The 25,241-nt window shown below is 56.9% G+C and overlaps 11 protein-coding genes across 11 annotated transcripts; 8 read left to right on the top strand and 3 right to left on the bottom strand.

Annotated features, from left to right (window-relative positions):
* Positions 1-965: 965 nt before the first annotated feature.
* IUM83_09620 (Transketolase) lies at positions 966-3,056 on the top strand (the record flags this gene model as incomplete). Its single annotated transcript, XM_067934071.1, has 1 exon — positions 966-3,056. The coding sequence occupies one exon, from the start codon at positions 966-968 to the stop codon at positions 3,054-3,056; it is 2,091 nt and encodes a 696-aa protein (XP_067796888.1).
* Positions 3,057-3,376: 320 nt separating this feature from the next.
* Positions 3,377-8,345, top strand: IUM83_09619 (Signal recognition particle protein; the record flags this gene model as incomplete). Its single annotated transcript, XM_067934070.1, has 6 exons — positions 3,377-4,132; positions 4,218-6,826; positions 7,409-7,709; positions 7,790-7,870; positions 7,935-8,018; positions 8,091-8,345. 6 exons carry the CDS (start codon positions 3,377-3,379, stop codon positions 8,343-8,345), a joined length of 4,086 nt encoding a protein of 1,361 aa, XP_067796974.1.
* Positions 8,346-8,411: 66 nt separating this feature from the next.
* Positions 8,412-9,196, bottom strand: IUM83_09618 (Hsp90-like protein; the record flags this gene model as incomplete). The annotated part of the gene is made up of 4 exons (XM_067934069.1): positions 8,412-8,663; positions 8,751-8,874; positions 8,943-9,037; positions 9,119-9,196. 4 exons carry the CDS (start codon positions 9,194-9,196, stop codon positions 8,412-8,414), a joined length of 549 nt encoding a protein of 182 aa, XP_067797006.1.
* A 229-nt stretch (positions 9,197-9,425) lies between these two features.
* Positions 9,426-12,297, top strand: IUM83_09617 (putative negative elongation factor; the record flags this gene model as incomplete). The annotated part of the gene is made up of 5 exons (XM_067934068.1): positions 9,426-10,571; positions 10,650-10,781; positions 10,855-11,283; positions 11,372-11,617; positions 11,695-12,297. 5 exons carry the CDS (start codon positions 9,426-9,428, stop codon positions 12,295-12,297), a joined length of 2,556 nt encoding a protein of 851 aa, XP_067796984.1.
* A 1,911-nt stretch (positions 12,298-14,208) lies between these two features.
* IUM83_09616 (uncharacterized protein) lies at positions 14,209-14,544 on the top strand (the record flags this gene model as incomplete). Its single annotated transcript, XM_067934067.1, has 1 exon — positions 14,209-14,544. The coding sequence occupies one exon, from the start codon at positions 14,209-14,211 to the stop codon at positions 14,542-14,544; it is 336 nt and encodes a 111-aa protein (XP_067796983.1).
* A 186-nt stretch (positions 14,545-14,730) lies between these two features.
* On the top strand, positions 14,731-15,422 carry IUM83_09615 (EKC/KEOPS complex subunit TPRKB; the record flags this gene model as incomplete). Its single annotated transcript, XM_067934066.1, has 3 exons — positions 14,731-14,771; positions 14,842-14,944; positions 15,030-15,422. 3 exons carry the CDS (start codon positions 14,731-14,733, stop codon positions 15,420-15,422), a joined length of 537 nt encoding a protein of 178 aa, XP_067796982.1.
* A 73-nt stretch (positions 15,423-15,495) lies between these two features.
* IUM83_09614 (RNA polymerase II-associated protein 3) lies at positions 15,496-17,114 on the bottom strand (the record flags this gene model as incomplete). The annotated part of the gene is made up of 2 exons (XM_067934065.1): positions 15,496-16,725; positions 16,797-17,114. The coding sequence occupies 2 exons, from the start codon at positions 17,112-17,114 to the stop codon at positions 15,496-15,498; spliced, it is 1,548 nt and encodes a 515-aa protein (XP_067796981.1).
* A 140-nt stretch (positions 17,115-17,254) lies between these two features.
* IUM83_09613 (mitochondrial inner membrane protein oxa1) lies at positions 17,255-18,919 on the top strand (the record flags this gene model as incomplete). Its single annotated transcript, XM_067934064.1, has 1 exon — positions 17,255-18,919. One exon carries the CDS (start codon positions 17,255-17,257, stop codon positions 18,917-18,919), a length of 1,665 nt encoding a protein of 554 aa, XP_067796980.1.
* A 301-nt stretch (positions 18,920-19,220) lies between these two features.
* On the top strand, positions 19,221-20,899 carry IUM83_09612 (Mitochondrial inner membrane protein OXA1; the record flags this gene model as incomplete). Its single annotated transcript, XM_067934063.1, has 8 exons — positions 19,221-19,288; positions 19,389-19,514; positions 19,591-19,661; positions 19,744-19,776; positions 19,859-19,992; positions 20,067-20,246; positions 20,330-20,593; positions 20,669-20,899. The coding sequence occupies 8 exons, from the start codon at positions 19,221-19,223 to the stop codon at positions 20,897-20,899; spliced, it is 1,107 nt and encodes a 368-aa protein (XP_067796979.1).
* A 193-nt stretch (positions 20,900-21,092) lies between these two features.
* Positions 21,093-22,637, bottom strand: IUM83_09611 (Autophagy-related protein 17; the record flags this gene model as incomplete). Its single annotated transcript, XM_067934062.1, has 9 exons — positions 21,093-21,167; positions 21,245-21,361; positions 21,448-21,595; positions 21,670-21,749; positions 21,829-21,871; positions 21,955-22,095; positions 22,163-22,317; positions 22,407-22,493; positions 22,572-22,637. The coding sequence occupies 9 exons, from the start codon at positions 22,635-22,637 to the stop codon at positions 21,093-21,095; spliced, it is 912 nt and encodes a 303-aa protein (XP_067796978.1).
* A 403-nt stretch (positions 22,638-23,040) lies between these two features.
* On the top strand, positions 23,041-25,058 carry IUM83_09610 (putative HECT E3 ubiquitin ligase; the record flags this gene model as incomplete). The annotated part of the gene is made up of 2 exons (XM_067934061.1): positions 23,041-23,180; positions 23,285-25,058. The coding sequence occupies 2 exons, from the start codon at positions 23,041-23,043 to the stop codon at positions 25,056-25,058; spliced, it is 1,914 nt and encodes a 637-aa protein (XP_067797008.1).
* Positions 25,059-25,241: the final 183 nt, after the last annotated feature.

Below are 25,241 nucleotides of genomic sequence, written 5' to 3'. Positions count from 1 at the left end.
ATAGCTTATCTGACGAAAGAGCTTTCGAATTCTCAGCGAAGCCTCCAGTCAAATTCACCAATTGCTTGACCACGGTTTGAATTGCGCTGCTTTGCCATATTTAAGCTTGGAGTGTCGGTGAACTGCTGGACCGAAGCGCAAACATCTCTAGCGGCACGCGCGATGTCGATCTCGAGTTGCAGTGGTGTGCATGTATCATGCAAAACGCGATTCAAATTTCGTGTGCTGAACACAACGTTTTCCCGCATCCTTGCTTGCTCACTTGCCCCGTGATTGCCGTTCGTGTCGCTTCAATCACAATGCAAGGTCGACCCCCAGCAATCGCGACGACGGATTTGGCCGCCGCCGAGATTCGCTAGCAACACTGCAAAAAACGCCATATCATGTAACCACCATCAAAAGCCCTCCATCGCTGTGGTGCTCCGTTTCGGTGTGCGACCAGGAGCTGCTACAACACAGGCGAAAACGCGACCGGGGCCCGTAAGCACGAGTGGCTACGTAGTACAGTCAGCATGCAACGGCCTTGTTCACGTCGTCAACGCGGTTTGCACCGAAGTTGCCATTGCCAATTGCCAATGGGCCATTGGCAGCATGTCCTCACCACCCACAGCAAACGTAGGAAATGGGCATGTGAACGTAGTTCCACTGCCACCACCGCGCATACCGCCGATTAACCGCCCGCTTCACCGCGAGCGATCGATGCAACATGGTCAACACTGGTGCATTGCGTCATCGGGCTGCGGCTGTCGCACCTTGACTTGCAAGTCCGCACCAGGTTTACGTGCCAGAACGGCGTGTCATTGGCCAAAAGTGGCCCCTGCCAATGGCACGCGAGCGGTTTCGACAGGGAGTGCTGACGCGGGTGCTTGGATCGTGCGGTCCAACAACAGGAGCTCTTCATTTCCGGATTCTCTCCGCGGGGCTCAAGCGATCCTCCTCCCTCCCCCTCCCTCCTGTTAGCAGCCATGGCGGACCACGTGGACAAGAAGCCGCGCATCGGCGAGGAGCTGTGCATCAACACCATCCGCATGCTGTCGGCCGACCAGCCCAGCGCTGGCAAGTCGGGCCACCCGGGCGCCCCCATGGGCTGCGCGCCCATGGCGCACGTGCTGTTCGGCAAGACGATGAAGTTCAACCCGAAGAACCCCAAGTGGAGCAACCGCGACCGCTTCGTGCTGTCCAACGGCCACGCCTGCGCGCTGCAGTACAGCATGCTGCACCTGACGGGCTACGACCTGCCCGTCGACGAGCTCAAGCGGTTCCGCCAGTGGGGCTCCAAGGCGCCCGGCCACCCGGAGAACTTCTGCACGCCCGGCGTCGAGGTGTCCACGGGCCCGCTGGGCCAGGGCATCTCCAACGCCGTGGGCCTGGCCATCGCCGAGAAGCACCTGGCCGCCGAGTTCAACAAGGACGGACTGGACATCGTGGACCACCACACGTTCGTCATCTGCGGCGACGGCTGCCTGCAGGAGGGCGTGTCCTCGGAGTCCTCGTCGCTGGCCGGCCACCTGGGCCTGGGCAAGCTCATCGTGCTCTACGACGACAACAAGATCACCATCGACGGCAGCACGGACATCTCGTTCACCGAGGACGTGCAGAAGCGCTACGAGGCCTACGGCTGGCACGTGCAGACCGTCGCAGACGGCAACTACGACCACGCCGCCATCCAGAAGGCCGTGGAGGCCGCCAAGGCGGTGACCGACAAGCCGTCGCTCATCAAGATCCGCACCACCATCGGCCTCGGCTCCAAGATCGAGAACACGCACTCGGTGCACGGCGCCCCGCTCAAGCCCGACGACCTGGCGGCCACCAAGGAGAAGTACGGCCTCAAGGGCACCGAGTCCTTCTTCGTGCCCGAGCAGGTCAAGAAGTACTACGACAAGACCGTGTCGGGCGCCGAGCTCGAGAAGCAGTGGAACGACCTGTTCGCCAAGTACACGGAGGCCCACCCCAAGGAGGCCGCCGAGTTCACGCGCCGCATGGAGGGCAAGCTGCCCGCCGACTGGAAGAAGAACATGCCCAAGTACACGCCCGCGGACGCCGGCAAGGCCACGCGCCAGTACTCGGAGATCGCCCTGAATGCCGTGGCCACGGCTCTGCCCGAGCTTGTGGGCGGCTCGGCCGACCTGACGCCGTCCAACCTGACGCACCTGTCCATGTCGGGCGATTTCCAGAAGGACACCCCCATCGGCCGCTACATCCGCTTTGGCGTGCGTGAACACGGTATGGCTGCCATCTCGAACGGTCTGTTCGCCCACGGCGGTGTGCGCCCGTTCTGCGCTACGTTCTACAACTTCATCGGCTACGCGCTGGGCGCCGTGCGCGTGAGCGCTCTGTCGCGCTTCGGTGTGATCTACATCGCCACGCACGACTCGATCTTCCTGGGCGAGGACGGCCCGACCCACCAGCCGATCGAGATGAACGCGTCGCTGCGCGCCATGCCCAACATGTACGTGTACCGCCCCGCTGACGGCAACGAGACGGTGGGCGCCTACATTGCCGCCGTGGAGAACACGCACAAGACGTCGGTGCTGGCTCTGACGCGTCAGGGCCTGCCCAACCTGGCCAACTCGACCGCGGAGGCCGTGACCAAGGGCGCCTACATCGTCGCCAACGTGGCCAACGGCGCCGAGGTGGAGTCGCTGGAGGGGGAGCCGGACCTGGTCCTGGTGGCCTCCGGCTCGGAGGTGTCGCTCTCGATCGACGCCGCCAAGCTGCTGACCAACTACAAGGTGCGCGTGGTGTCGGTGCCGTGCCGCGACCTGTTCGACGAGCAGTCGATCGAGTACAAGAAGGAGGTCATCGGCGAGGGCATCCCCGCCCTGAGCGTGGAGGCCGCCGCCACCTTCGGCTGGGCCACGTACTCGCACGCGCAGTTCGGCCTGGACCGCTTCGGCGCCTCGGCCACCATCGCGCAGCTGAAGGAGCAGTTCGGCTTCAACCCGAACACCGTCGCTGACGAGGCTCGCAAGCTGGTCAAGTTCTACGACGGCCGTTCTGCCCCGAGCCTCTTCGACCGCCCGGCCCCGCGCGTGCTCAAGGCCTCGGACCACTAGGCGGCCAGCCAGCCAGCAGGCAACCGACCGTAGCAAGGGAGGGAGGAAGCGGCACACCAGCGCTGAGCCCGTATGCGAATCATAGTCACACTTCAACGTATCTGCCTCGTCTCACGATCGAAAAATTAACCAATCATAGTATCCTTTCGCTGTACGCCTCGCCATTGGCCAAAATCGCTGTCCCGTTTTCACCCTATCAGAGCCCACTTCACCTTCAAACGACAGAAGCATCGAGCAGCTGGGGAGCTGCTGCTGCATGGCCTCCTTCCAGCGCTCGTAGTGTCCGATCCAGCGCCTTCCAGACGCATCTGACTGCAGATATGGAGCCCGCAGGCTCCTCCAGCTCTTCGGACAGCAGCTCGGACCCCGCGTCGTCCCCTGGCGCCCACAAGATCCGCCTGAAGTCGACCAAGAGCCCCCGCAAGAGCCCGGCCCGCAGAGAGCTCAAGCGCGCCATCGAGAAGAAGTTCCGGCTGCGCTACGCGTCGCTGCAGCAGGCCTACGAGCAGCGGCTGGAGGCGCTGGCCGGTAACCTGCAGGAGGCCGTGCACCAGGTGCACCAGGACGCCACCGTGCACTGCCTGCAGGAGAGCGCGCTGACCAGCGAGTACGCGGGCGCGCGGCTGGGCGAGATCGTGCTCGAGTGCTTCTACGGCGAGCGCGAGCGCTACGTCAAGGCCATGGGCGACCAGATCGCGTGGCAGGCCAGCGACCTGCGCGAGGCGCAGCAGAAGCTGCGCGTCGTGCAGAGACGAGAGGGCGACGCGCAGCGCCAGTGGAAGCTGGCGCAGCGCGACATCCAGGCGCTGCACCACCAGCTGGATGTGAGGGTGAAGGAGCTGCAGGGGCAGAAGAGGAGGGAGGCGGAGCTCCGGACGAGGTGCAGGGCGGTGCTGGAGGAGCGGGACGCGGCGAGGAGAGAGCTGGAGGAGGTGAGGAAGAGCGCGCAGGCGCTTGAAACGCTGCAACTGGAGCATGAGAAGCTTAAGGAGACGATGCGAGAGCACGGGAGAGAGGCGCTGGCGGCGAGGGGGGAGTTGGAAAGGAGTGTGAAGGACTTACAAGACGCGAAAAATGTGAGGGTGGAGAGGGGGGATGGGAGGTTGTGGTGGTTGTGTTGACGGGCTTTTCTGGTGTTTTATTTTGCTGCGGTTATTGTAGAAATTGGAGTTGGAGAAGCAAGCGAGCGAGCAGGAGGTGATTCATTTGAAGCATTTGCTGTCGCTGTCGGAAGGTAGAACTCGGGAGGTAGCACAAGTGCTCCAGCAAGTGCAGAGCGAAGACTTTCCGAGTAAAGTGGCGCGTTTAGAGTCGGAACTTGCTCATCAGCAACAAATGGCTGCGCTTGCGGAGAAGGACCACGAGGATCTTAAAAAGAGATACGAAGAGTTTGGCGAGCAGGTGGAGCAGTACATGAATGAGCAGACACAGGAGAAGGCTGCGCTTGTATCAAAGGGAGAGGAACAAGTAAAACAACTACAGGCTCAGCTGGAGACCGTGAGTCGCCAAGCTCAGGATGCACTAAAGGGGAAGCAAAGCGAGCTTACAAGAGCTATTGATCAGTTGAAATTCCGGCAAGAAGCTATATCTAAGGCGGAGAAGAAGATTGCATCGTTTGAAGAGCGTGCGACGACATTTGAAGCGCAGCAAGTAGACACCAAGCTGCGCCACGAAAAACAAGTTGGAGGCCTGGAGAAAGAGATTGTCCAGTGGCGACACGCGTTGGAAAAGGAGCAGGAGAAGGTAGACAATCTCCAGAACGCACTCGCAGAAGGAAAGGATAAGTACGAGCACAAGATTGCTTCACTCCAGGAAGCCATGAATCGGCAGAGTCGACAAGGGGCCCAAGAAAAAGAACTGGAAGCTCGAACACGATGGCAAAACGAGTTTGTGGCAAAACAAGATGCGCGGATTGGGGAACTGAAGGAGAAGTATGATACTGCGCTGGAGAATCAACAGGCGGAGTTGCTGCGAGCTCGGCAAATGGCGCTAGACACTGCCAATGCCGCAGCTGCCAAGTGGGAGAAAGCGAAGCTAGCACAAAAGGAGGAAGAAGAAGTAGAGCGTCGGCGACGAGCAGAGGATGCGGCTCGTGAAAAAGAGCGCAAGGAAGAGCAACGAGCACTGCATATGATGCAAAAGCGCATACAGCAAGAATTCGACGAACGAGAGAGGCGTCTGATGGAGCGTGAAAAAGCGTTGGTGGAGAAAGAGAAGAGAGACGAACGTCGACGACAGGAAGAAGCAAAAAGACCCGCAACTCCTCCGCCTGCACCCACCACTCCAAGTGTTGTCGTGTTGAACGTGGGCTCTGCCGATGAAGGAGAGGTTGTGAATCAGCGAACGCCCGGGAATGCTGTGGTGAGAGTGGGCTCTGCTAACCGTCGCCAAAGTGGAAGGTTTGTTGAAAGAGAGCATCAGGAACATGGAGCGATTGACGACACGATTCCCATTGCTCAGCATGTAGCCGAGCTCCAAGCAAAGGAAGCCCAAGCTGCACTGAAGGCGGAAGAGCGTGTGCAAAAACTTATGCAAGAGTTCCAGGAACGGAAAGAATCTGAATTTCGGGCAGCGATGGTTAATGTGAGGAGAGGCATCCAGAAGCTAGAAGTTGCACTGGAGGACGCAAGGGCAGAAAAGAAGCGAATTGAAGAGCAGCTATTAAGCGAGCGGCAAGCATTCGTGACTCTAAAAAATGAGTATGACGAGTCCAAGGATGCAAAGCGCACGGTCGTCCAGAGGCTCGAGGAAGCGAACGAGAATCTCGGTAGGCTTCGCACTGTTGTTAGAGATTTGCAAGACAAGTGCCAGTCGCTCGAAGAGCAGAGCAAAACTGCAGTTGCGCAGAAAGAAGAAAGCGAAGCCGCGGCAGCAAATGCTCAGAAAACCAGTGATAGCCTTCGCGAGCAGCTTGCACGTCTTACTGAGGCAACAACTCAACTCGAACATTCGCTTGACACGTCTGTGGAGTCAAGCGAACAGTCGAAGAAAGAGCTACTTGATCGGATTGCAGTTCTAGAGCATCATATTCAAGTCCGAGAGCAACACTTTGAGACTGAAATGTCAGCCATGGAGGAAGAGAATACACGCGAGCTGCGCAATGTGTCCTCGCAATATGATACACACCTGCGCAAGCTCCAAGAAACTGTTGATGCAGCACAGCAAGGAAACATTGAGCAGGAAACAAAAGCGAACGAACTGGAATCATCCGTTCGCGAGTTGACTGCAGCCAAGGATTCTCTGCAAACCATGGTGGAGCAAATGAAAAGCGAGAGTATGAAGCAGAGGAAGGAGTTTGCTAATTTGTCGCGAATGCATAAAAATCTCACGGAGACAATGAATAACCGGGTGCAAGTGGCAAATGAATCAGTGGAGGAGGAGCGAGAGAAGCGCGTCACTGCTGAAATGAGAGCGCTCAAGGCGGAAAAGCTTGTTGGTTTTGTCAAGGCTGATCGAAACAAGTGTTTGAGCGCCAATCGTCAAAGCATGCAACAATTGCTTCATGAGTGGAAGGAAATGCGCAAAGATGTTTATAGCGAAATGAACGTTGGCTGGGTGCACATGCAGAAGGAACTGGCCTTGGCAGGCGCAGAGTGGGGAAAGCACACTAATCAGCTACTTCAGGGGGCCGATGCAGTGTGGAGACGGAAGACAAAAGACGACAAGCAGGAATGGAAGAAGCGCATTGCACAAAAGGACAAGGAGGTGGATGGGCTTCTCTCGAGTCAACGTGTAAATGACCAGTCCAAATACGACCAGGTTGTGGAGCGGTTAGAGAAGAAATCTGAAGAGCTTGAAGACCTGGGAACACGATTGGCAGTGCAATTGGATTTGAGCTCCGTCTTAAGGCAAACTATCCAGAAGCTTGAAGAGGAACGGAGGCTCCAAGTACTGGAGGAATCGCATCTCCAAGAGCAATTGTCTACTGCCCAAGTTTCAATTCAGAAGGAAGCCCACGAAAAGGAGCGGCTGAATGCCCTATTAGAGACACGAGAATCCATGTGTAAAGAGTATCAGGGGTTTGCCGCTTCACTTGCTCAAATCGGTGGAACGGACTTTGCAGTCAATCTGAAGTGTGATGACAAGGCTGACGATGAGTCAGTCGCATGGGATCCCCGACGATTTTCCGATTGTCTAGCTAAGTTGACAGCACGTCTTCAAGAAACCCAAACAGAAGCGATTCGCAAGGCTATCGCCGAGGCGACAATCAGTACGAAGGAAGGTGTGAGTGCTCCTTTGGTATCCGAGCTAGAAGCTGCACGACATGCATTGAAGTTTCTCTGGAGCGATTCGGCGGCTTCTGATGATAGAGAGTATGAGAAACACCTTCCATGGTATCTTCGTGCTGTAAGAACCGTGAAGAAAGAGAGGGAGGCGAACGAGCAGATAGTGACAGCTCTGCGACGGGAGATTGAAGCAAAAGAATCAGAGAAGAAGGAGGTGCTGGACAGCAAGGTGAAGTGGCAGGAGGCACACAAGTTACTTCGCTTTGAAAAAGACACGGTGCTACGAGAGATGGAGCTGCTGCGGCAGACGTTGCAGAAGCGAAAAGAACAGGAACTCCATGAATTGCGTGCCGAGTATGATGTGCGCATCGAGCAGTTGAAGCAACGCCATGACCGGACAATTATGAAATCTGACCAGGACTATGAGGTGCGTTTTATATTGTCCTGTGCGGATGGTGAATTTCACTCTCCTCGAGCTAACATCAGTGCGCGTGTCTGACCGCATAGACTGCGATGAATCAATTGCGGGATATGCTGGAAGCAGAGCGACGAGCTACCACTAACGCCAAGAACGAACTCATTGAGCTGGTACACTGATATTCATGACGTCTCCCTTGCATCTACCGCTCCTGACTTCATTTTCTGTCTGCAGAGGGTAGATTTGGAGCGGACAGAAGAAGAGCTGAAGGAAGCTCACCAAAAGCTGGACAAGGAGACGGATGAGCTTCGTGAAGCGGTAACCATTTTAGCTGTTGCTCTACCATCGGTGATACATTTTGCTGACTGCGTGCTTTGTTTTGTTATCCAGGCTAGCAAGTGGAAACGCAAAGCCAAACTGGCAACGAAGAACGGAGGCGTTGGGATTTCATCGAAAGCAGCCATGCACATGTCGTCGTCGTCCCACGGCACGGAAGAAGACTCGGACGCGTCGTACCGCATGATGTATCCTCAATCCCGACGAGCTTCGAACGCCATGGCGGATTTATCAAGTCTGATGGAGCAGTCGCTTGTCAGCATTCGCAAGGAGACGTTGGTCCCTCAAACCCCACGCCTCCGGCGATAGACCCAGCCTATTTAGTCGTTGAAAGGCGCGCACACAGTGCCAGTGCACACAAATGTATTGATTTGATTATTGCAGAAGCAGCTCCTCCTTCCAGAGCGCGAGCAGCTTGCGCAGCTCCGGCTCCTTGGCCAGCACCGCCTCCTTCGCGGCTAGATCGCTCTGACTGCTGCCGTCGGCCGTGACCAGCACCTCGTACTCGTCGCCGCTCGTGTCGTCGAAGTCGTGCAGCTCCACGTGGCCCGACACGTCGCCACTCTCCCACGCAAACTTGACCGACAGCTCGTAGCCGCAGCGCTTCTTGCCACGGCTAAACACAACCTGCCCCCCAAAAAGCAGCACGAAAAGGGCTCAGCCACAGAAGATAATCATCCACCCCATCTCTCGCAGCACAGCTTCCACCCGCACCTTGGCCTCTCCGTCGCAGCGCACGATGGACGTGGCCTTGATGGACTCGTCGTCGAAGCTGAAGGACGTCAGGATGTGGTGTTTCAGGCGCTCGCGAGCCCATTCGGACTTATCCCGCTCCTCCCTGCAGGCCACCACCAAGTCAGACCAAGTGCCCCGCGCGTGACACCACCCAGTAACCGCGATGCGTACCATGTGCCCGCAGCGTTCCAGACCGAGCTGGAGTCGCTCCGACTCGCGGGGGCCGCCACCGCCGCCGAGTTGTCGATCCGCACGGGGGTGAAGTCCTGAAAGCACCAAAGCGCACCCCACCACACAGCACTTCAGCATGAATCCCCAGCAACCCAGCAGCACAGTGCAGCGCCAACATGCGACGTCTTGGGGATGGTCTTCATCCAGCCGTGGTAGCCGCTGTGCAGCTTCTTGTCGCCCTCGTCGCTCGACATCTTCTCCTCTTCGCCACACCTTTTTGATACAGTCGCCCGAATACTCGATTGCGCCACAGGCTCAGTTGACGCATCCACGTTTTCGACCAATCCGCAGCATTCACGTCGTCATTGGCGGAAAAACGAACTTAACTATTTACCATTTTTGACCAATGGAAAAACGTTCGCAATATCAGCCAATGCGCGCGCGTGGTGGCCGCTCTACCGCAATAGACGAGTTTGGGCCGCCATGACGAGCGTCTGGAGCGCGCACGTGACCAAGGAGGGGAGGACGTACTACTACAACCGCTCTACCAAGCAGAGCGCGTGGGAGAAGCCCGCGGACTTTGACGGCGACGAGCCCAGCGCCGCCGCCGCGGGGGCAGGGGCGTCCTCCGCCGCCTCCAGCAGCAAAAAGGTAGAATGGGAGGAGCTCTGGGACCCCAAGAACGAGCGCGCGTACTACTACAACCGCGCGACGCGCAAGACCCAGTGGCAGCGGCCCGAGGGCGTGGAGATCAAGCCCCACGCGGGCGAGAAGCGCCACCACGAGAAGCACCGCAGCAAAAAAAGCAAGGGCGAGGAGAACGACTCGACCGCCAAACAGGAGAACGATTCTACCTCGAGGGAGAACGGTTCTACCCACCCTACTTCTGAAGAGAATCAGAATCAGAATGTTGAAGTGACGAATCAGACGGAGGAGGAAGCGGCCAATGGACAGGAAGTTGATGTTGTAGCTGCTGCTGCAGCGACGTCGACGTCGACCCACTCGAAGAAGAAGAAGAAAAAGTCCAAGCGAGAGAAGGTGGAGGCGGTACCGGTCGAGAGTCAGAGGAAGCGACGGCGCCAGGACGAGAAGAGGCTCATTATCTGGGACGACGAAGAGCAGGGGAACGATTCTACCCAGGGTATCGAGGAGAAGGACACGGAGGACGGCAAAGAAGCCACCAGGCTGCTGCAGGAGCTGTCCAAGACCGACGCCATCATGGAGGCCAATGTGCTGGCCGTGATCAACGGCTTCTTGAGAGCCCACACCGAGTCCAACGGGCCGGAGATCCTGGTGGAGAAGCTCTCGTCCTCGTACCGCGGCCACGCGCAGATGATCGGACTTGTGGCGTCGTGGTTGGACACGCTGCCCGTGTCCACGACGGCGCTGGAGAGCAAGATGACGTTCGACGTCAGCGAAGGAGCCGTGATCGCGAACAAGGGCGCGTCCTGGGACCCAGCAGAGGAGATTCTGTACAGCCACCTGAAGGACGTGATTAACGAGAACTACGACCCGAAGCTCGTATCGAATGTGCTAAGCGGATCTGCGGTGGAACCCGAGTGGCTGACGCAGATGCTGAACGACCGAAAGTGGCGACTTATGCTGATTGAGCTGGCGGAGACTCACAAGGTTTGTTTGTGTGCAATGGAGTTGACTGAGTGAACGTGTTCAATTTAATGATGATGTTTTGCTGGTGTGGATGGTTAGACATGCACATTGCTGCAGTATGCTATCCGACGAATCTCGGAGGCAGGCCACCACAAGGAAATCGCATCGATCACGAGCGCGAACGCGTTCTTTTCCGTCTTTAGCGGTGTGCTGGTGGATGCCTTCAGCCGAGTAAGTTGCTGGATTCTGCTCTACAATTCTCTCTTGATATTTGCCTGGAGCTAATCGAACGTCGTGTTGATAGATTCCGTTTGCCAACGAAGAAGAGGTCGTGGAGGACATCGCGGCGCTCAACAAGGTCTGCTGCCAGTCTTCGCACTCGTATGTCTACGCACAGGAACTACTTTGTTCTATGGACGATAAACTGTACTTGATGCAGAAGGACATTGGCGCTGACAGCGCCAAGTACTCGCATATTCGGATGGTGCGTTCTAAGCTCAACCGTGTCCGCGGCGAACTCCAAGAGACGGCAAGCGGCAGGTATGGCGCCAAAATTGTTCCGTTCCACATCTTGCGTCGACGGTACATCTACGACGCGAACCCGAAGTTCTGTGACGCCATCCTGTCCATTGTGAAGACGAAGAAGTGCTCAGAACTGAGTGCGGAGACTCTGGCAAAGGAATTCCAGACGTCGAAGACACCTCCACCGGTGGCCCACCTTCGAGACCCCATGGTACGCTTGCTCCTTGCTTGGGTTCGAGTTTGTCAGGATTCCTGGTGATCTGATCCGCGGGCCTATTACTCTACTTGTCTCTGTATAGGTTCTGTCGGCTCTACTCGATCGGCTTTTCAACCCGTCCGACTCCATTTCGCCGGCATTTGTGCAAAACTGCGTGTTCCTACTGGCTTACGCGGCTTCTACAAAGGATGAACGGAGTCTTTTACAGACGGGAGTTCAGGGATCGTCAGATCACGTGGAAGTGGATGATGATGGTGTCGAAACCACCAAGAAGGCACTTGTCGAAGCCTCGGCAATCTGCAAGTCGGACCATACCCTCGGCTACAATGTGCGTCCTGCGTTAGCTTGTTGTCACGGCAATTCATTCGCTGGGAACTAACTTTTATTGTCGCGTGTGTTGAACAGATGAACCAGTCGGGAGTTGTGGACAAGCTGATCTCGGTGATGTCGGTCCCCGTGGTCTCGATGGGTGTGCTGCATTGGTTGGAGGTTATCCTCACGTCTCCAGGATTGTTCAGCAGCACGCCCTTGCACATATGCTTCCCCAGTCTACTCCGGATATTGAAGGCGTCGATCAAGCTCCACGTTGCCCAGTGGCCTATTGCCTTCAGTGTGTTGGTAACGTCGCTGCGGTTGCACCCCGACACCAATCCAGTGAAGGCGCTTGAGCTGAAACGCGAGACGCTTCGCTGCATGGTGTTCATGATCACGAGCGGTTACGTGCTGCCCGTGCTGGAGTTTGTATTTACGAACACTCTGGAGCTGGATCAGGCATTGCTGCGCAACTTTATCACGATGCTGTTTTCCCGTATTGCGCCTCCGTTTTCGCCCAAGTTTTCAGTGGCTTTGACGAAAATCCTGACACACCCGAAGGTGCAGACAGCAATCAAGTCGTGCCCACCGGAGAGCAAGATGAAGCTGCGAGGCTTCGTCAGCTTCTGTAACAAGAATTCGAGTATGCTCTCGTCGGATCAGCTGCACTCATTGACACTTATTCAAGAAGGATGAGCTTGTCCCTGGTAGTTGTTAGCTGAAGAGGGTCGGAATGATATTTGTTGACACCACAATCCTGAGCTACCACGTGCCCGTATTCGTGCCCATGAAGTACATTGCTCACGTGCCGAAACCCAGCTCGTTAAACCGGGTGGTGGCCAAACAGATTAGGATTGACTCGCTTTACTGCATCGCTGCTCCTTTCATGTACCAAAAGAGAGAGGCGTAGAAGACGAAAATGTAGCAACGAATTCAAAAAGGAAGGTCGTGATCCGCGACTTCTCTCGGGGCACCCGCGCTGAGCAACTTGTGCCGCGGAAGTAGTTTTTCACAGCGCATGCGGATTTCCTCTCGCTTCTGCTCAGAACTCGTGCGCATCGCTCGCCCTTGAGGTGGCACCGGGCAAGATTCTTTAGGTCGCATGAAAGCAGTTGGCGACTAATATCATACCGCTGCTCACTGCAGTCTAGACTCCGCCAGAAGAATTTCTCTGGGGGCCACAACAACTTGGTGGATTCGTAGTTGGTCTCTTCGCCTTCATTACAGTAAGAACAAGTTTGTGGCAACTGAAGAACGGGATCAACCGCCGCCGTCGATGAATGGTGCGCCTCACGTCTCTCTGCTTCTTCGAGATAAAGCTAGCACGTGGCTCGCGCTCCGCTTGTGGTCCATTGAGCCAGCCGTAGTTGGCAATTCCACAAGTGTGAGAAGTCTCGGTAGGGTGGCAACGTTGCTCCATTTGAAGTTGTAAGCTCATGTCAACTTCACCGCGGTGGTAAAGCTCGTACGTCCCGCTTTCCGCGAACCATTTACTGACCGAGTCGTCCATTCTCGAGATTCAACCGTGGTTGTGCGTGTGAGACGTGCTGGCGCATAATTTTCTCGTCGCGACTACCCGGTGCTCTTATCCATCGCGGTAGCAAGTCTATGGACGACGGTGCTCCACGCACGCTGTCTCCTGTCATTGCTGCTGGTTGGGTGAAGTTGTCAGTTAGATGCTGGGCGCTATGAGACTAGGCGAAGAATAATCGTCAAGCTAAAACGTCAGAGGAATGAGCGCCAATGCGACTAACTGCCCAATGCGACTAACTGTCGGTGCCTCGTGTCGCACCCGTCTCACTTCAAAAATTGCGTAGCTGTTGGAGAATGCAGCGTAAAAAGCGCAACAGAGCTCCGAGCCGTCGGTTGCCCAAAAGACCGATAAGAGCAAGCGTCTGGTTCCGTGGGACGACGGCAGCGTAGGGCAAGGCGGACCAACATCGTTGGACTTGCTGCTCGGGTGGCTGCAGGTGCCTGAAAATTATGAGCAGTGGCACAGAGGTGCCAAAAGTCAAGTGTCGATGAAGGTCGTTTCCATGCTAGAATTGAACGGCATCTCGCACCGCACCGTCGCTGCCGTGCAGGGGAAAATCAGGACTTTGATCGACCACTACCTGTCCGCCGTGAAAATACTGCAAAATTACGGCCTGCCTAGCAACCACCTCGAGAGCGAGGATGCTGATGAAGACGTTGAAGCTCGGGTGTTGAAAGCGTGTCCAGAGTACCGCGTTCTGGAGCCAACTTTTCGTGAATTCGATCGTCGCGGCATGGAACCTAAGGACTGGACTCTGTGCGATGACTCGGACGATAGCGACTACACCTACTACGATCGTAGCTGCGTAGCGAAGCGCGATGCTGTTAGCAGTGGGTCTCGAGGACGCAAGTAGCTTCGCAGGAGCACCCAGCCACCCGTCAACACGCACACACGTAGAGCTACTGCTGACGGATCCAATCAAGAGACACCCATCGACACGGAGTATCAAGCCGCTGAATTGGAAGAGGATACACCTACCAGCAGCACGGGGAACGGCATCCGACGAGCCGACATCTTTCTCCATCAGCTGTCGTGACACTGCAGCAGAGGCTCGACGCAAAAAGGAATTTCGCATGCTGGAACATGTCGAGGAGATGTTCAAGTTGCAGCTCACCACGGCGTGCGCCAAAGACGAGCGCGAGGTTGATATCTCTCGCTGCCGGCTGCAAACCGAGCAGCACCGTGCCAAGGTGGAACGGGCCCTGTGCGATATGAAGCAGGACACCGAGCGGCGCCGCCAAGAGATGCTGCTAGATACAGAGCGGATTGCGCACGGCATCAAGCGACGCCAGCACGAATTGGCGTTGAAGATGAGCGTGCTGCAGTCGCGCCAGGCCTTGAAGAACCTGCGCGTCTCCCAGGCAGAAATTGACCAGTTGCTGCCACTGCCTGCTCCGGACGACCCGTGAGGATAGCCGATACCCCTGTGCGAGCCGTGAATGGAGTTTAAGTGTTAGCTTTCGTTTTGACAACGTAATACTAAATATTAATGCATGTCAAAGTTTGAAATGCTGAACTTTGCACTTCAAGTACGTCACTAACGCGGGGTAATAATCCCCAATACCCCGCTCCGCTCCACTCGACCGCTGGCAATCATGACGCTGGAGAAGCACTCGTACGCGCTGTTCGGCGACCGGTAAGTCCGCGCGCGTGCACCCCGCAACTCCCTCAAAGCGCTGACTGTTTCTACTGTAATTGTGCTGCAGGACGCTCCACGTGGGCTACTATACGGACGTGAAGAACAGCCCGGCGCTGCGCCAGGGTCTGCTGGACAAGAAGTTCGACGCCGCGCTCATCAATGCTCAGCTGGTACAGACAGACAGACAGACAGACAGACGCCTCACAGCTCAATCGGCAGTGGTAATTAATTACTTAACCGTTGCTTGGTGCTTAGGTTGCCGGTCCGTTCCAGGTGCACGCGGCGGCCTCGCGCGCTCTGCTGTGCGACACGGCCGGCCGCCTGACCACGCGCAGCCTGCACGCCGAGCTGGTGTTCAACATGTCGGGCTCGCGCAACGTGTCGGAGTCGTTCAAGCGCTTCGGCGTGAGCGACGAGACGTCGGCCGTTGTGCTCTGCGTGTTCGACGCGGACGAGGCGGCGCTCGAGCAGGTGGAGGCGCTGGTGGAGGGCATGCAGCTGCCCTTCGAGGAGCTGGGCACGCACCTCACCGACGCCGACGTGAAGCTCATCAAGAAGTTCTACAAGATCTCGGAGCAGGAGCTCACGCAGTCGTCGCTGGTCGACGCCGCGACGTGCAGAATAGCGACCAAGAGCTGCAGCAAGTAAGCGCGAGGCGAGGGCGTCTTAGCTCAATTGACAAGTAATCTCGCTCCTGTTTAGATCAATCAGGTAGGCTGTGTCATGACAGCTCGTATCGTTTCTTGAGATCAGCGGCTTGAGACTCGTCGCCGCCTATAGCCCACTCTTCCAGGCGGGAGATAACCCAAGCCATGTTCTCCTTCTCTTTGTCGGACAAAAGCATGATGGTCATGTTGAAGCGCGTCACCTTTGTAAGCTCGCTGGCGAACGCGAGCACAAAAGAAGAGCTTGTCTCCGAGTTTGATGCAGACAGCACACCGTGGCGGAAAACGTGGAAGATTTCACAGAGTATGTCGGACTCGATCGCCGTCTTGAAAATGGTGCGCACTGCAGACGGATCGATCATGCGCAGGTAGTCAGCGCGCAGGTTGATCAAGCGACTCCTCTGGTCCGAATCTCCGCGTAAAGTCAGCGTCTTCCAGACGCGACCAAACTCGTACGACGTGGCTGGAGCCTTCTTCGGCAGCTTGGGCAGAATGACCGAGCTCATCTTCTTTGGCTTAGCTTCAGGCTGTGCTGGAGTTGTTGTTGTTGTTGTTGAAGGAGGGGCTGAAGGCAATTGGGCAGGGTCTGTTTCCTGTAGCGGCGACTTCTGCTTCGTGGTGGCAGTAGCTGAGGGTAATTTTACCTGTTGCCGAGTGCAAATATTTTCCTTGTCCTCGGAGTCATCACTCTCGCGCGCTGAACCGGGCTGCTTGCTCGGAGGACTCTCACCTACCACTTCAATCTCAAACTCGGTCCGCTTTGGAGCACGCTTGATGGCCGTCCGAATCAGCTCTCGCGTCGACTGCAGCTGTGTCTGGATTTGCCGGCTTTTCGGATCCAAGTCCGCAGCCTGCTGAAAGTCCAGCAACGCAAGCCGGTGCTTTCCCAGCGAGTTTCGCGCAGTCCCTCGCCGAGAGTACGACTTGACATGACTAGGGTCGGCCTTCAGCGCCAGCGTGCAGTCGTCTTCAGCATTGGCAAACTCCCGATTCTTCAAGTACGCCATGGCGCGGTTCGACAGCACCACTGCGTTCTGCGGGTTGTATCCAAGACAGCGCGTGTAGCTCTTGATCGCAGCCACATAGTCGCCTCGCTTGTAGTGCGCGTTGCCCTCCTCCTTCTCCAACTCCTCCCGACTCTTCGTAGTCGCCGGAGAGGACGCAGCCGTGCCCGTCCCAACCACCCGACGCGGAGCAGGCGAGCCCTGCAGCGACGGTGACGGTGACGCGTCTTCAGTCGTTGTCTTGACACTACCATCTTCATCAGCCTCCCTCAGCGCTGCATCCTGCACCAAATACACACCAGTGTCAACCGATAGCAACACCGCCATCACCTGAACCAATAAACCCAACCTACCACGTCGAATTTCTCCCAGCGCTCGTATCCTTTATCATAGGTGTGTGCATCGGGCTTCTTGCCATCGACAGCGCCTACTTCTTCTCCATTATCACCGCCGACGCCGACGACTCGAGCAGTTCGCCGAGGTGGCGGTGGAGTCGCGCCAGCAGTCGCGGAGGTCTTGGCAGTCCTGGCCGCCCTCTTGCGCACCGCGTCCTCCTTGCCGATGCTCTGCTCCCACGCGTACAGGTCCGAGAAGTAGTCCTGCAGCTGCGACGCGTTCGCGCGGATCTGGTGCTGCACGTCCACGACCGACAGCGCCTCGCCGTCCTTCATCGCTCCAAATATCCAAAATGCGCGTCAAGAGACGCCAAAAGTATGCGTGGACATGCGATTCTACAGTCCCTCTCGAATCCGATGCGATGCCGAGTTGAACCTCTCAATAGCAGTTCAAGACCGAGCCGAAGGTGACGAGCATGGCGATGGCGATGCAGGTGGACCGCGCTCTGGTGGACAAGGAGTTCGACCGCTACCTGCTGGCCGTCGACGGGATCTCCAAGCATGCGGCTGCGCTGTCAGTGGCGGCGCTGGCGCCGCTGGACGCGGTCCAGAGCCTGCGCAAGGCGCAGTGGGAGTCGCGCGTGCACCACAACGCGCTGGCGGCGGACCCGTTCCTGGGCGGGAGCTTCGGGGCGGGCGTCGCGTACTTCGTGGACGCAGAGTATCAACTCGTGCAGGTCGTGGACCACACGGTGGACGGGCTGAAGCTCGAGACGATTTACAGCTTCCCTATGCTGACCGGCAGGCAGGAGAACGTGTCGGTGCAGGTGGCAGGCAAGGGGCTGCTGGTCTACTGCGACGGCCACGGCATGCTGCACTTCTTGAAGGCTGAGAGCGACCAAAAAGGAGCCAAGTGGACGGTGGTCTACGAGTGCGCGCCCTGGGGCGTCGTGCCCTTGCTGCTGCTGGGGGCGTTCTACGACGAGCAGCACCAACATATCCACGCGGTGGTGGCGGAGCCTCTCGCGGGCAACGAGGCGGACGGAGCGTTCCGCCTTTCGATGGTTGGGGTGCGTACTGCTGTCTCTGGAGGCGGGATGGAGATTGATAGTGGCTGTGTTGGACTGGAACACACGACGGCGGGCATTGCCGTCGTGTCGGAGTTGCCGACCTATGTCTCGTTTAGCGGACCCGAGGTGGTATTTCTTGTAGAAGGAACGCATCAATTATTGATGGAACTGGTGGCGAAGAAGAAGGCGCAGACCGCTGCGAAAGAAGCATCTGCAGTCGCCGGCAAGTCGTCGCCGCACAAGCGTCCGCACAATGAAGACGACTTGGATGAGGACGAGATGGCGGTGCTGCTTTCCAAGCTCCCGCGAGCTGGAATCGGTTTCCACGGAGAGATCACGAAGCCGAAGGAGGCTGGTGAGTTAGCGTCGCTAGACTTTAAAACTCCGTTGAGTGAACGGTTCCACAAGTCCAGCACGCCGTTTAGCTCTGTCGATGTGCCCCTCCATGGAGCGCCCGACATCTCCACTCGCTATCGCAAGGAGAGCATCGGCAGCAGCCAAGACCGACCACTGGAGGTTCCCACCGCGGAATCCATTCTCAGTGGCTTTGAAGAGTGCGACAGTGGAGACCCGAATGCCAAGGCAGCACTGCTGTTGGTGAACTTCGAGCAGAAGGTGGTGCAGGAGCAACTTGACATCGATTGCATGAACTTCCAGTTTCTGGCCCCAAGTGCCCGTGTGAACGGCTCCAGCGACTTCAAGTCCACGCTTCTTTTCCGAAACGATGTCCATGGCCTCATCTACGAGCTCAATGTTGCGTTGGCTCGACTGACGCTGCGGCACGCGACCACGCTGCCTGCGTTCGGATTCGTGCAGGCGTCCAAGCAGGAGAAAAAGTTCATGTCGTTCCACCCGTCCGGGTCTTTCGCCTGCATCGGCGAGTTCGAGCGGCGCGTGTTCGTGTACCAGGGCGACGGATCTGAAGAAGAGCGCAAAACACACACGCGCAAGCAGCACGTGGTGGAGCTGGGCGACCAGCAGCTTCTTGGACTGCAGATCGTCAACGACGACACCATCCTCGTCCTAACTCCGACCCAGATCTACTCGCTTGGCCTACCAGCACAATATTGACCCCACACAAGCTACGCCTTCACAAAAAACACAGAGAAATAGGTCTACAGTGCGTACAAGTAGCAGCAATATCAATATGAGGACGAGATCGCGCTTCCACAGGTGCAGGTGGACTTTGCACCAGCGGAAAACCATCATTCCTTGTTGCCTTTTCTTTTCATCCAATCAAATTTCCCAAAAATCCAAATTCCACCAATCCTGAAGCACATTTCGTCCACTATGTCAGTGAAGCGAGGGAAATCTAGTGACGGTCTCCTGCGATGTCATCCACAAAAGCCGAACAACCGCTCGTCTCGCAGTGATGGTGCTCCTCTCGTTGCGTCGCATGCAGCCAGCCTCCGTGGCCATGGCGCGCGCTGCCGCCCGCAGGTGCGTGGCCTAGCTGGCTCCCCCTACGCCCCTCCCCAGTGCTCTTTGCCTGTCCATTGCTGACCTTGTCGCTATTTGTCTCTTGTGTGTCATAACTCAGCGGCCCTCGCGCCGCCCAGGCCGGACGCACGCTGCGCTTCGAGCACGCGACCCAGATGGGCGCCGTGCAGCTCATCCCCACGCACAACTTCGGCGGGCGGTCGTTCTCCTCCACGCCGGCGACGGGGTACGCAACGCTGCAACGTTTGCAAGAGGATAAATGAGGAGGAGCGGCTTATTGAGGGGATTTTGTGCTGCTGCAGACTGTTGAGCGACGACAAGATCGTTGCTGCTTCTCCCACGGAGGCGGCGGAGCAGGCGCTCGAAGTTGCGAGTACGATGCAAACCAGAAACTTGAGTGGTAGGGCGAAGAGGCTGACGGCGTTGCATGCAACCTGTGCTTTTGCTTGTGACAGGCACCATTGACTACGCTTCCGTTTCGGACCTTGGTAAGCTCTATTGTAGCAGTAGTGTTGTAGATGGAGTTGAGGAATGGAATCCTCACTGCGGCGGACTTTTCTTCCGGTGCAGGTTTCGGAATATCGGATATCGCCATTCGCTCCCTGGATGTGATCCACGCGACCACGGGACTGCCGTGGTGGGCGACCATCATCGCCACCACGGTTGCTGTGCGTACGGTGTTCTTCCCGATCACGGTCATTTCGGTGGGTCATTTTAGCTGCGATTCCATGTTTTTCGTGAAGCGTTTTTACTTATTCCTACTGGTTTTGTTGTATAGATGCGGAATGCGGCCAAGATGAAGCTGTTCCAACCCGACATGGAGAAGCTGCGTGAAGAAATGGAGTCGAACCCGACACGAGACACTCAGTCAACACTGGAGTTCCAGAAGAAGTACAAGGCGCTGATGAAGAAGCATGACGTGAACCCGTTCAAGAGCATGCTCACTCCTTTGGCACAGGTCGGATTGAAAGCTTTGATACTTATCTTGTGGCTTCCGCTGACTGCTGTTGCTTCGGGCCCTTTACGGTGTTGATTGTGTAGATTCCGGTGTTCCTCGGATTCTTCTGGGGTCTGCAGGACATCTCGAAGTACTTCCCCGAGTACGCTCACGAGGGAATTGGCTGGGTTACCGATCTTTCAGCCGCCGACGCGACGATGGCGCTCCCTATCATTTCTTCGGCTCTGATGGTAGCATCTGTGGAGCTTGGTGGAGAGGCTATGGCCGGTGAGATGAAGGACAAGATGAAGTTCGGAATGCGTTGCTTCGCGCTGGTGATGATTCCGCTCACCATGAACTTCCAATCGGTATGTTGATATCGTTGTTGCCTACATCTGATCTTATGTTTAGATGTCCTAATATTCGATGACTTGATGCGTTAGGGCATTTTCGTGTACTGGGTGACGTCCAACATGTACACGCTAACGCAGACGGCGCTGCTCCGGGTAAACTTCATCAAGCGCGCGCTTAACATCCCAGTTACGGAGGTGCAGCGCCTGGAGGCGGCCAGCATTACGACAACGTCGCCTTTTGAGGCTGCGGTGTCCCGTGCCAAGGAGGGCACGGTTGTGAAGACACACATGTACAAGCCGACCAAACCGAGCAAGAAGTAAGTAGACCTTAGACCGCCCTTCAGTTAAGCAAAACGGATATACTGGCGTGGACCGCAATCGTTTGTATGGGTGAGCGAGTAGCAACGGTATCTGCTGCCTCCTAGAGGAGTACAAACATCCGTCTTGACCGGAACGAAAGGAAACAAAGCAAAGTGTGCATGTTGGAATAGACTCGGTTTGTAGCTGCCTGGGCTTATTGTGCTTCCTCACCTGCGACCGCGTCATCCTCATTTTCTTCTCGGATGATTCTGAATTTGTTTGGCAGGTTCTAAGTGGTGAAGCCCAAAATGCCCCATGTAAGTGACTGTGCTTATGGTGCAGGTTCGCCAATACAGAGATCTGTACCTGAATTTCGGGGCACAGTGTAGACGGCAAGAAGCGCGCATGTTCTTCACAAAACGTGCTACGCAATGCAATCTCTTCTTGTTCAAGTGCCGCAAGCTTCGCTTTTGTTTCTTCAATCTACACACCATACATGTAGCCAACAACATCCACACTTTAGTTTACCCGACTTTGGTGAGCAGGGAATACGTGGGTCAAGGGCTTACGAATTGGCGGGTTTTCAAGTCATAGTGCTTGCGTCGATTGAGTTCAGCTCCGACGGACTGGTAAGAGGCCAGGAATTGAAGATAAAAGTCCCTGAGGCTTCGTAGCTCATCGAATAGAAGTTGCACGTCGGCAAAGATCACTTCGTAGCTGTAGCAAAAAGAAACCATTCAGTATCGTCACCTATCATGATTCACCATGCTGGTGATACAAAGGCAACGCACTGTGGATATATATCGTTGATCGTGGTGAAGTACTGCAGCAAGAAGCGGTCGCACTGTTCCATGTCGACAAAGAAGCTCACCTATGCGAGAAAACACCATAGGAACAAAGTGGTCAGCGACCTATCCGTTGGGTCGGCGCACCCCATTCGCAATACGTACTGCTGAATCATACAATTCTTCTATTGGTTTGGCGTCTTCATCTCTGCAAGCGGCGAAACACCCCGGAAAAATAATAAGCACCCCAACACAATCAGCACGGCACTGAGTTGTATATCAATAGCGTACGGAATTGAACTCAAGTCGCGGTGTTCGCCCACTAATGCGTCGATATCACCCGCGTAACCTTTGTCGAATGTACAGAAGAAATCGTATATGGCTGCGATCCTCGTGATGGCGTGTTGATGCGCTGCCAGCAGCTCTTCCACCCTGCACAAACACCCACCCATTCAGCACCAGCACCAACTACATCTTTCAACCCCATTTTGCCACGCACTCCTTCGTCTGCTCCAGTGTGTCCTGCTGCAGTGATTGCACCGTCTCAGCGTCGACAAAGTCGAACAGCGTCTTGCCCCGCTCGCCGCCCACCATGGTCGGGTCCACCGCGCTGCCCTGCAGCTGCTCGAACACGCGATTCATCTCTTGCAGGAGCTGGCGACCAGCAACAAACCACCGACAATGCACAGTGCATTAACACGCAACCAGCGTTCGCTCCACCGAGAAGCTCCAGGCAGCCGCACCGGCGTCTGCGCGAAGACCGAGTCCTGCGCGATCTCCTGTGCGCTGTGGAGCTTGACGCGCGAGGCCTCCAGCATCTTGCCCAGCACCTGCGGCGCGACGAGACAAATGCCTGTCAGCACTGCGCCGTATTAGCGAAACCAACGAGGAGGGAGGGCAGTCGGCACCTGGCACTTCTCCGAGATGGTCTTGACCACCTCGCGCGTCGCGGCGGCGAAGTACTCAGCCCCCATGGTCGAAGATGGCGATGGATCTGATTACAGCGCGGTGTCAGATCTGAAAAACTCTGATTCCATGTGACACTTGCTGCGTGATTATTCACCGCGACGTTGAACTAGTCAGCGATTGGTCAAAACTTTGATGCGAACCTGCAGGAACCAATGTGGGTCGAAATACAAGCCCTGCAAATGGATGCAGGTTCCATAAATAGAGGATAATCAAACACATAACTTACTTTTCGTACTTAAGGTTAAACTACGCAATATCATCACTCTTCACGGGTTTTATCCCGCGACGCTAGCAGATTGGACAGGGGGTCGCAGGAATCCATCGGGATCAGCAGGGCTGCCACAATCAGAGACCTCAATACAAGGCCCCAGCGAGACGCGCAGTACTGCAGACGTCGTGTATGCGGCCATGGACGGCGGCGTGGTCGCGCTGCTCGTGAACGTGAGCTTCGTGGCCGTGCTGGCCATCGCCTTCTTCCTGATGCGGCGCAAGCTTGTGCGCCTGCACACGCGGCGGCTGCGCGAGCTGGCGGCGCCGCTGCTCGGCACGTACGTCCCATGCTCCTCTTTCGCTGCTGTTGGCACCGAGTTTTCACTGACGAAACCCACGAATTGCGCGCAACTTTGCCATGCTCCTGTGCTCCTGTACGCAGCGCGTCGGCCGGCAACGACCACCGCCTGGACACGGCCACCCGCGAGGCCGAGAAGGGATTCCGGCCGTGCGCCGTGTGCGAGTTCGAGAACTTCAAGGACGCGCTCTTCTGCTGCATCTGCGGGCAGCGCATGGACACGGGCGAGGCGGCTGACGGCAGCGGCAGAAACAGGAGGAAGCGCCGCCGGAAAGACCGGCAGCAGCAGCAAGAGAGCAGGAACGACGCAGCGCTGCCGCGCCACTTCACGGAGCGCCAGCTGCGCGCCCGCAGGCGCAAGGAGTGGACGCGCAAGCTGGACGTGGAGGGCAACATGTTCTGGTTCCGCGTGAAGGACGGCAGCGGGCCCATGGCGCCCGCGCGCGTGGGCAAGGTCGCCCGCTTCGTCAAGCCGAACGCGAGCGCCAAGATGCCCGGACAGGTGACAGGGCCCGTGGCCACGCAGAGCGAGGTGGCCGTCGTGGAGCCCGCCAAGGTCAAGGTGTTCGCCGAGATCGCTGATATGGATATCATCCCCGCCACCAAGTGGGATGCGGCGGCTCGCGCCACCGGAGAGGTGTTCGAGGACGACACACAGGACGGCGCCGAGCGCCGCCGCGAGACGCTGGAACTCGCGGCCAAAGATTTCCCGACCAAGTACGCCAACTTCGTCAAGAGCACTGCGTCGCTGCTCGTGCCGCCCGAGGTGGAGTTCCTGAAGCTGTCCATCCATCGGGACTTCATGTTCGAGGAGTCCATGGAGCACCTCGGGTGCATAGAGGAGAAATACGTTCGGTCCGTCATGCGCATCAACTTCCTCGAGGAGAACGGCGTGGATGCCGGCGGGCTACACCGCGAGTGGTTCATGATGCTCACGGAGCTGCTGACCGAGGAGAAGGCGGGGTTGTTCAAGCCCACGCAGGGGGAGGACCGCGCGTTCTTCCTCAACTCGAATTCCCGCTACGACAATGGCGAGGACCATCTAATTTACTTTTACGGAGCGGGGCGGCTGCTCGGGCGCGCGCTGTTGGAGGGCACGGTGCTCAACTTCCACTTGAGCGTTCCGCTGCTGAAGCTCATTTTGGGCACGCCCCTGTGCATGGACGACGTGAAGTACTTTGACCCCGAGGTGTACAAGAGCATGGCGTGGATACTGGAGAACGACGGCGTGGAGGCGCTGGACCTGGACTTCAGCGTGATGGAGCGCGTCGGCGACCGGACCATGACGGTCGACCTCATCCCGAACGGGCGCAACATCGAGGTGACCGACGCCAACAAGCACGAGTACCTGGAGCGCAAGTTCGAGCACCTGCTGCTGCGGAGCGTGGCGGACCAGCTCTACGTGTTCCTCAAGGGTATCTACGAGGTCATCCCGCAGCAATTGCTGATGCTGTTCGACTATGAAGAGTTGGACTACCTCATGTGCGGATCGCCGGAGATCGACGTAAGCGACTGGGAGAAGAACACGTCGGTGGCCGAGAGCGTCGCGCGGTCGCCCACGCTCGTGTGGTTCTGGGACATCGTGCGCGAGATGCCCAACGAGTACCGGCGCCGACTGCTGCAGTTCACCACCGGGTGCTCGCGCGTGCCGCTGGTGGGCTTCAAGGGACTCACCAGTTACGACGGGAAGGTGTGCTTGTTCACGATCCGCGGCATTGTGGGCGCGCCCGACGAGTTCGTGCGCAGCTACGCGTGCTTCAACCGGCTGGACCTGCCTCTCGGGATCTCGCGCGCCGAACTCAAGCGCATGCTCTACGCCGTGCTGGACACGGAGCTCTACGGGTTTACCACGGACTAGAACGCTGGCGCCAGGTGATACACCCGAGCAAGGAAGCTGTGCGGAACTTGACTTGGCTGAAGTGTACCTTTTGTTTTTTTATTTGACGCATAATCACGAAGTACGAAAGAAGGGGCTGACAAAAGAAAACGACTTGATGTTTGTATGTCGACATCGTGTGCAATCATTCTTGGTCGCTCGTGA

Source organism: Phytophthora cinnamomi (assembly GCF_018691715.1).
Source record: "Phytophthora cinnamomi strain GKB4 chromosome Unknown Contig15, whole genome shotgun sequence".
NCBI classification, from domain to species: domain Eukaryota; phylum Oomycota; class Peronosporomycetes; order Peronosporales; family Peronosporaceae; genus Phytophthora; species Phytophthora cinnamomi.
The sequence above is the reverse complement of the archived record's forward strand: the minus strand, read 5'-3'. Positions and strand labels throughout refer to the sequence as shown.